The 10,307-nt window shown below is 37.7% G+C and overlaps 1 protein-coding gene and 1 pseudogene across 1 annotated transcript in view; one reads left to right on the forward strand and one right to left on the reverse strand.

Moving 5' to 3' along the window:
* The window catches only part of LOC102878285 (interferon-induced protein with tetratricopeptide repeats 1), a 15,215-nt gene extending 12,842 nt beyond the window's left edge, over window positions 1-2,373 (reverse strand). The window contains exon 1 of the mRNA XM_006925964.3: window positions 2,193-2,373. Coding sequence (XP_006926026.1) covers window positions 2,193-2,197 — 5 coding nt within the window. The 5' untranslated portion in view covers window positions 2,198-2,373. The remainder of the gene's footprint in view (window positions 1-2,192) is intronic.
* On the forward strand, window positions 1,142-1,260 carry LOC112474230 (annotated as a pseudogene).
* Window positions 2,374-10,307: the final 7,934 nt, after the last annotated feature.

The raw sequence follows: 10,307 nt of genomic DNA on the forward strand, positions 1-10,307 counted from the left end.
AGGTGGGGAGGGGGGAGGAGGGAGATAGATGGGGTAAAAGGGGTCAAATATGTGGTGACAGAAAGAAATCTAACTATGGGAGAGGAACACACGATGCATTATATATATGCCTTACCGTTAAATTGTATACTTGAAACTTACTGGATTTTATTAATCTATGTCACCAAAAAATAAAATAAATTTAAAAATTTGAAAAAATACACCCCATTAACGGAATGAAGGGGGAAAAAAAACCCCACATAATCATGTCAATTGACATTATGCTAGGTGAAATAAGTCAGGTACAAAAGACCACATATTGTATGCTTTCCATTTATATGAAATATCCATAATAGGAAAATCCATAGAGATGGAAAGCAGATTAACAGTTGTCAGTACCTGGGTCAAAAGATGAATAGGGAGTGACTGCTTACCAAGTATGGGGTTTCCTCTCAGAGTAATGAAAATGAAGTAGATACCGGTGATAGTTGCACAGCATTACAAATAGTCTAAATATCACAAAATAGTCTAAATATCACAAAATTTAACTACTTAAGAGTAGTTAAAATGGTATATTTTATCTTACATGTATTTTATCACAATAAAAAATCATGTTACTAACCTGAATAGAAATTCTTCAAATTATATATCTATTTCTAGTACATGTTGAAATAAACACAAAAGCATTAAAACACAAAAGCTAATTAGTATGCTCTCTGAAATTATCACACAGACCCCCACTGGTTTAAAGGTTAAACAAGATGTCATTAAATAGAGACTCTGGTTCATCTCTCAGCTCTATCACTTATTATTTATGTGATCTTAACATCTTTAAATCTAAGATTCATTATTACACAATGAGTATAATATGAGTACCTGCCTCACAGTTTCTTTTGAATATTAAATGTAACAATTTACATAATACCTTTAGAAGCCAGGCTGGCATTTAATAAGCCTTCATGAAGTGATAGCTACTTTTATATAATAATAGTAATAGTAATTTATTATTTTAATTAATAATTTAAAATAATAGTATTATTATTATTATTTTAATTATCAGTGACAATCCACTCTGTCTATGGACCAAAGTGGGGAGGAGGAGCGTTGATCAAGGGCCCATATCGTGCATTTTCTGAAACTTTTGCCCCTTCAAAATTTTGTCATCCACATCCATGCTACTCTGAACAAGCCCAATCCTGTCTGATCTTGAAAGCTAAGCAAGGTCGGGCCTGGTTAGTGCTTGGATGGGAGACCACCTAGGAAGACCGGGTGCTGTAGACGTAAAAAATAAATAAAAAATAAAAAAATAAGGGATTGTAAGCTGACAAGTTCCTTGCAATCTGTGAGGCCAAACAAGGGTTGCCTCACCTAAAAAATAAAAAATTTAAAAATTTTAAAAAATAAAATTTTGTCCACTGGAGTACCGAGGAAAAATCTTCACATCAAGAGTGATTAATGTATATATAATTTTTTTAAACCCGCTGATATCAGGGGTTTTTTGAATCTAGAATGAGTTTCAATAATATAGAAATTCCCACATTAGGTCCCAAGCCCTGTGGGCAGGAGGATATCAAGTATCTGCAGACCACCTGGCTTCCCCAGGGGAGCAGTAATCTGCTCATTTTAAATCCAGTTGGACTGGGAAGGCTTGACATAGAAGCCCAGCAGTGCAGATAGTGAGACCAGAAGCTTACAGAGGAAGTCCTTGTTTTCTAGGCAGTGAGCATAGATCCCACGGCATCCCCACAATACTTCTCTTAAGATAGCTAAGACACCTCACAACTGGCTCACACAACTGAGTGGTCCCTACTTTTCCTCCATGCTGAGAAGGCTGCTAAAAGCAATGTCTCTCTCCAGACAAACTATCCATTCCCTCTCTATGTCAGTGAGTTTGGTAGAAAATACATTCAGAGATTGGATCATCTCCCTTCCTGCAAAATTTTATTCCCATTTTCCTCCTCTTCTTTGGGTTTTAACACGAGGAAAGCTTCCTTAAGGTGATGCTTACAAAAATTAAAATGCCTGAATTAACAAAAACATGCACACACACATACATGCATACACATATGCACACACACCCAGTTCATAAGCAAATGCTCAAATAGAAGAGCAAGGAAACTTGATATCACTGAAACTAAGTCTATTGAGATATTGTTGATTAAAACTTTTCAAAAACTTTAGACATAAAGGCAAAGAAGTGGAGAAATCCTTACCTCATGGTTGCAATGAATTAGGCAGCAGATCTGCAGTATTTTGGTGTGCTGGATGGACTCCTCTGAGATCTGGCTAGCCTGTCTTGTGGATTTTCAGGTAATTCTAAGCACCAGAACAAGGCTATATAAGGGAGATAAACAGCACCTTATAAGGTAACCTGTGGGTATGCAAGAACAAATTGGAAACCCAGATGAACACTAAAAGCAGAAAGTGAAACTGAAGTTTTCAGGCTTCCTGCTGGAGGAAAACGAAACTTAAACAAGTGATTCCTTTCTTTGTTTTGTTTTGAAAACTGATCAAGGAGAAGCTTGTGAAAAGCAGTTTTAGTGATGGGCTGATTCCTCTCTCAGAGTCTACTTTGTACAAACCTGAAAGCTAGCTAAATGTCAGTTATGTAGAGTCCACTGAACCTGGAGCCAAGGACACCTGTGAAAGTTGTCTGTGTGCACTTGCCAAGGTCATGCCCTAGATCTGTGCTTCTGTTTGCTTATCTGGAAACCGAAATTGCTTGTTTTGTGGTATAAAAGCCTGCAAATCTCTAAACTGGAATCTTAATCCAACTTTGTTCCTACTTTCTGAGAGCACGTATCTTACTAATTCTTCTGTGCCTTTCTAGACCCTTCTGGAGAATGGTCGATGACAATAAGAGGCCTAGAATTTCTACACATAGGAGCAGAGAAAATATATGTGCTACCCTCTTGAGACTTCAAACAAAATATGTTAGGCCTAAATAACAATATATTCTTATTTTTAATACTCTATTATAGTTATCTAAAGTGGTCTTATTCACCAGACATGATTGTCATACCTATGTAAGAGCACTGTCCAGTCTTCTCTGTGTCCACGGCACCCAGGCTTGGCCAATCCCAACCTGGCCTGTGTCATCTTTTGTACTCATGGTGTTTGTGGGGAGAGGTGGAGAAAAACAAGTGCTGAGGGGCCAGTCTTGGACAGAGGTTAGTCTCCTATTACCGGTGTCTACCGAGCTCCTGTTACTTCCTATTTTTCATTGGAAATTGCCCCACTCTCCTGATACCTGTAGTAAAGTGGTAATTCCCCAGCAGCTTTTGCAAACCAAATTTATCCCAATCATAGTTAATTTAATCACAGGGACGTGCTTATTGAGAGTAAACAATTAGACTTGCTTCATTGGAAAGCTGATTCTGGGAAGTGTTGGACCTGTAACATAAATATTTGGATACCATTGTCAGCCATGTTTTTCCATGTGGCCTGAAAATAATGCAAACAAAGGAAGCTTAGTCACAGAGAAGAATATCAAGTAGTTGAGCTGACAGAAATAGAGAATTTGAGATAAAAGATGGAAAGTTCTGATGGTATCTTTTGTCCACAGTTTCATCATCAAGAGTCACAGGGCAAAGACTATGTGCTATGTCTTAGGAGGTTTCCAGGTGAGTTCTGAATTGTATGAAACCAGATTACCAATCACTGGACCTATGATGGGTGTTCCTAGTGCTGTAGAAACATAGCAACTGGCCAGGGTTGGGAACCAGATCTGCCTCCTACCCTGAAGGGGAACCTCAGTCCAGCGTTGTCTGTCATGGAGGTTGGTGACTGGATTCCAGATGACTGTGCAGAAAAGGAAGAATTCAGGGAGGTAGCCTCATTTTCAGTTAGTCTCCTATACATGGAAGGAATCTACTATAATCTAAATATATGATATAAAATAAAATTATTCCTAATTAAGTGACCAGGATACTGGTTGTTACTTTGGGTTTAGGCTTGAAAGAAATAAATGACCCACCTGGTTCAGGAAAGAAGGAAATAAACCAAATACCAAGAGAGTCTCTTAATATCTGATTCCTTGGGCAGAAGGTCAAAGCAAGGTGCCGTGGATTGGCATAGAGAGCTTTCTATTTCTCCAGCATGGATACCCACATCCTGAGTCAAATTCTAACTCAATCTTAGCTATACTTCATGGAACTTGAGTTTAAATAATTAGCAACTATCTGGCACATAGGAGCATCTAAATCAGAGGTTGTGGTTATTATTATTATTTATCATCACCATTGTTATTAATATTATCATTATAAGTCATCGAGTTAAAGTAATGTTTTCTTTTTAAAAAGCCACCTATACTTTGTCTTTTAAAATAAACAGAAGAGGAGCAGTTGCAAGAATATTTTCGTGTTACAAACACTTAATCAGACACACTGCTAGATCTAAAGATTTTCCACTCAATCCCTCCTGCCCAGATCATCTCCCATCTCAGCCCTCATCAATTCCATAAGCTTCCACCGAGACATTGTTACTAAATGCAAGGGGTTCATCTCTTGGTGAGCGTAACCCAGTGAATCTCAACCAAGACAGTATATGAGCAAAGAAAGTTTATTACTTGCAGCAAATAAAGAGAGTACTGGGGTTATCTCCCAAAGTGATGTTCCCGCAAATAGACAAAGGGAGTCACCATTACTGGGACTAATTATGCATATTCATCAAAAAGGGACAGGTTATTATATGTAGGGGCTAGGTCATTCTAGCACAGGCACAGTAGGGAATCATGCTTTATCATACATCCCCCGGGTAGAAATGGATAAACTCTGCCTGGGGAGGAGAATTTAGTATTTTAATGAAGAAGGGTCAGTCTTTGTTTTTTTTTAGGCATCCTTATGCGGTTTCAACAGGAACAAGGTGTGGTCAGTCATTCAGGTAATGTCCTTGTTCTACAAGACAGATCAGCAAAGACTTAAATTTCACAATTCAGCAACTCTTTTAATCTCCTGTTTACAACATCCTGAACTAGTCAGGAAGTTCTGCACAAGTAAGAGTTTCTGAATAAATAAGCCAGGTTTATACATGTAGTCTGATAAATGTTCAGGCTATAAGCAAGTGCTTAAATAAATGAACTAGAAAACCTCTCTTTTTTGGGAACAAGGTGTCTTTGGAATTCTTGGGGGGAAAAAATTGGAAATGTAATTTTCCAGCGCATTAGATAGAATGCAGAGAGAGGCAGACAAATGTTTGTCTTATTATTGCTGTGAATTGGGCAGTGGTCTCAGTTCTACAGGGCTCTGACTTTGGCTGAGTAGGGATTCAGAATTTTGACCAGTGCTTCTTTGCGGGTAAACAGGCCCATGAGCGACACAGAGCATAATTAAGGAGAGAGAAAAAGGCAGCAAAATATGTGTGTGTGTGTGCGTGTGTGTGTGTGTGTGTGTGTGTGCGCGCGCGCGCGCGCTTACTGGTGACAATGAAACTTTTAGAAAAAATAATTTCAGCACTGAGCTATGAGTCCATTCCCAGGAGTCTAAGACCAGCTCCCTGAGTGACTGACCAGCATAATAAGCCATTTCACCTCTGTGAGCCTCACTTTCTTCAGCTGATAAACAAGTGATTCAGAATAGGTTATCAGATCTCAACCCCTACTGCATACTAGAATCATCTAGGGAGGTTTTAAGAATAGTGCTAACTAGGTCCCATCCCAGACCAGTTGAAATCATCTCTAGGAATGGGCCCCCAACCTCAATAGTAAAAAGAAATCTTCAGGTGATTTTGATAAACACGTGGGCTAGAAACAGAGCCTTGATGATCCCTAATGTCTATCGTGTAACTGAAATTCTCTGAATGAATGATATGGGACTCGGTCTCAACATACTTCCTTTTGAGTAAGGCTCAGATTCAGTATCTTCATTACTCTGCCTTATTTCCCCACCTGCACAGTAGGCAATTAACTCCTCAGTCTCTTCCTGATCCAAAGAAATGGGACGGAAAAAGAATAGTTTTCACCACTGTGTAAAAAGTATACGCTTAGCTTTTGAGATTATTCCTAAATACTTCCAATCACAGAAATCAGAGACACCAGAAGTCCTTTGTTATGAATGGTCTGATGATTTTCAAATCTCCTCCTGAGTTTTCAAGGATCCACTCAGCCCACCTTGACCCACAGTGCGGCTTACTGTAACATATTCAAGTACTAACTGAATTTTCATCATTTCCTCTTCTACATTTCAGGGTTATTTTGAAGTAGTTATAGACTCGTAGGAAGTTGCAGGAAGAGTCTTTCAGCTACCTAAGAGCAACATCTTATATAACTATTGTACAATATCAAAACAAGGAAAATGACATTGATATAGTGTATATATTTAAAGATAAAATATATCATGAGTTAATTTTATATATTTAAGTTTATAAGATTTTTACTTACCCTAGTTGATCTCACATCTGTGTATCTTTTCTCCCAAACTGAATATCTCTTTTCTAAGCCATACCAACATTCATATGATCTATTCCACAACACACTGTCTCAGAATAACAAAATCAACAGAAGAGCCTCAAAATGATTGCTGAATAGTTTAAGATTTTTTCTATTTGCTGTTCTTTTTGTCCATAAGATATATCTTTCTAGAGATATAGTCGATTTATAGTGTATTAAAAATCACTGGGAATACTTCATATCTATGTGGTTTTATACTCTATCCCATATATATTTCAGTTTATTTGCCTCGGTTTGATTTAATTTTTAGATATTGTTTTTGACCTTTACATCCTAACATTTTATTATGAACATGGTCAAACAGAGAAAAATTGAGAGAATTTTACAATGAACACTAATATACTCACCACCTAGATTCTACAGTAACATTTTTCTTATTTGCTTTATTACACATCTATTCATCCACAATTTTTCTATTTGTCCTTCAATTTATATTTTTGTTGCATAAGAAGGCAATCGGTATAACTAATTGATAAAACATTTCAGCATGCCTATCGTTATGACTTTAATTACACCTTGTTTACAAGGAAAAAACAATATTCCTGCTCTAGTTGTTTTCTACTGGATAAATCCAATAAATCTAGGCGTTGGAGTCAGGCTATTTTGCTATTATAAATATGTGGGTGAGGGAAGGTTTCACTGAGAAAGTGGCAATTCAGCAAAGATGTGAACAAGGTAAAGGAATGAGCACTGTGAATATGGGGCTAGGAAAGAGCATTAGGCAGGGGAAACAGCGAAATCAAAGGCCTGGAGGTAGAAGCATAGCTGACCTGTGCAGATGGTGTAGTTGGAGTGAGGAAAGCAGGGGAAGTTATAAGACCTGAGGTCAGAGAGGTAACGTGGAGGTGGTGGGCCTGTAGGCTATTGTAGTCACAATACAATGTTTGTATATTATAGACATAGTCACAATGTTTATCTTAAGTGGGAAGCCACATTTTAGAAAAGGTACTGAATGATTTATTTTGGGTAGGAAAATAAACCCAGAATTTCCTCCTTACCAAGGATATAGAAAAATTTAACAGAGCTCCAGTGTTTGAAAAAATTTCCAGAGACTTGATCATGTTTTTCCTTCCTTGTTCATACTTCTTTCCCTTCTTTTCTTTCAGCTGTATCTGGGCCAAGAGATAGTCTCTTATTAAGGTTTAATGGATAACAAGCAATCAATTGTAAAAATCAAAGCAACAAACAAACAAACAAAACCCTACTGGTTATTTACATATACTGTTTAGAAATTCACATTCAGGCAGACAAAAGCCATCTATAAAAATTTTAAAGAAGTAGACATTTTTAGGATTGAGAAAAACAAAGACCTGACTGTTGAGTGTTGAATGTGCTGAAATTACTAGATGGAATTCGAATATCAGTCTTTTTTTTTTCCGCAGACTGTTGTATTGGGTGCATTCATGGGCAAATTAGTAGCGTATATTGTCTTTTGAATTTGAATTTCTTTTTTTACCAACATGTAAACACACAGCAACTAGAGAAAAAGGGAAATAGAAAGTGAAACATGGCAACTGATCTAAAACCTGCTTGGGATACTGCAAGTTAAGTAATAACTTAATGACTCATCCAACAGATGGATGTAAGAGTTTCTCAACCTTGGCACCATTGACATGTAGGCTGGATAATTCTTTGTTGTGGGAATTGTCCTGTGCATTATAAGACGTATACTCAGCATCCTTGCATATACCCACTAGATGTCAGCAGCACTCTGTAATCGTGACAACCAAAACTGTCTTCAGATGCACCAAATGCAACTTCTTTTTGCCCCGAGGGTCAAAATCCTCCTCTTCCCTCTTACTCTCCACCCACCTCAGTTGAAAATCATGGTTACAAATAATACTCTCATGTATATGCCTAATTTTTTTTTTTTTTTAATTAGTCCTCACAGCACAGTCTGCTAGAGATAAGAGGTGGATTTCAGGAAGGAGAGCAAAAGTTGAATACAGATGTAGAGAAGTTGGGGGTGTCAAGAAAACGCTCAGTCAATGCCAGCTTTCAAGGTTTTTAAAGATAGGATAACAGTCTTGCTTGGGAGCAATATCGCCTATGGAAACACTTTGTAATCTGACACAGTGAGGCCTTCTAACACATCAGTTAGCACACAGGAGCAATAAGAAGTCAAGGATGACCCGGCTCCTTTTCTAAGATAGCCTCTTGAAGTGCTTTGCCAGTGAAATGGAGAAGTGCTGTTTGGAGAATAACATACCTTTCAAGATTTCGCTTATTTTTGATAATGATCCCAGACATCTTCCTTTTATGGGTGATCTTCATCCCAATATCAAAGTGGTGTTTCTCTCCAAACACCACCTCTTTGAGTCAATGAATCAAGGAGTTATAGCAGCTTTTAAGGCCTCCTACTGCTCAGGCTATTGCTGCAACTGAAGAAGACACTGACACAATTCTGAGAGAATTACATGTGTGGATACATCAAGAGCTTTGCTCGGGCTTAGGATAATATCACCAAGGAGTATATGAATGGCATCTAGAAGAAGATACTTAAGACGTTTGTCCATGACTTCAAAGGATTTGCTAAGGATGAGGAACTTGCAGAAAATCAACAAGGCTGTGGCTGAGATGGCAAACAACTTTAACCTGGACGTGAATAAGGAGGACGTTGAGGTGCTCCTAGAGATGGTTCCTGAGCAATCGACTAATGAGAAGTTGTTGGAACTGGAGAGGAACATGTAGCAGAGGATGAGGCAAGAGAAAGGAAACTGCAGAAGAAGAAAAAAAAAACCCAAGAAAATTCACAGTGAAAGGGTTTTTTAAATTTATTTATTTTAATTGGTTTCGAGTATACAGTACATTGGTTAGACATCTATATAGTTCATAAAACAATCCCCCCAATTGCTCCCTCCCTCCCCTGACCTTCCACTTAGCCAACGTATTAATGCTAACTGCTTTCCCTATGCTGTGCTCCCCATCCTCATGACCATCCATCAGCTACTAATTTGTACTTCTTTAACCCTTCACCCCATTCTCCCAGCCCCCCTCCCCTCTGTTCATCACTAAATTGTAAATTATCCACTATATTGGTGAGTCCGTTTTTGATTAGTTCTTTTTATGCCTTGGATTCCACAAATAAGTGAAATCATATAGTGTTTATCTTTCTCTGTCTGAATTAAATACCTTCTAGGTCCATCAAGGCAATATCGTTTTTCATCTCCTTCCTTTTCATCTCCTTCCTTATGTAGGGGTCTTGTTTTCTTATTCTTTCAACCACTCTATCTTTTGGTTGGAGCACTTAATTCTTTTCCATTTAAGGTACTTATTGATAGGAATGAAGTTGTTACCATTCTTTATTCCTGTTTTTGGTACATGTTTTTTCTTCTTAAAGAAGTCCCTCCAAAATTTCCTGTAACTGGCTTGGTGGTGATAAATTCCTTTAGCTAATTTTTGTCTGGGAAGCTCTTTATCTGTCCTTCAACTCTAAATGATAGCTTTGCTGGATAAATTATTCTTGATCGTAGAGCCTGGATATTCATCCCGTTGAATATTTTTTGCCAAGCACTTCTGCCCTGCATAGTTTCTTTTTGAGAAATCAGCTACCAGTCTTATGGGTGTTCCCTTATAAGTAACTGTTTTTCTCTTTTCTCTTTTAATATTCTTTCTTTGTATTTAACCTTTGGCATTTTAATTACGATCTGTCTTGGTGTGAGCCTCTTAGTAGAGCCTGGATATTCATCCTGTTGAATATTTTTTGCCAAGCACTTCTGTCCTGCATAGTTTCTTTTTGAGAAATCAGCTACCAGTCTTATGGGTGTTCCCTTATAAGTAACTGTTTTTCTCTTTTCTCTTTTAATATTCTTTCTTTGTATTTAACCTTTGGCATTTTAATTACGATCTGTCTTGGTGTGAGCCTCTTTGGATCTCTAATTTT

The sequence above is a fragment of the Pteropus alecto genome, unplaced genomic scaffold (assembly GCF_000325575.1).
Source record: "Pteropus alecto unplaced genomic scaffold, ASM32557v1 scaffold88, whole genome shotgun sequence".
Taxonomy (NCBI): domain Eukaryota; kingdom Metazoa; phylum Chordata; class Mammalia; order Chiroptera; family Pteropodidae; genus Pteropus; species Pteropus alecto.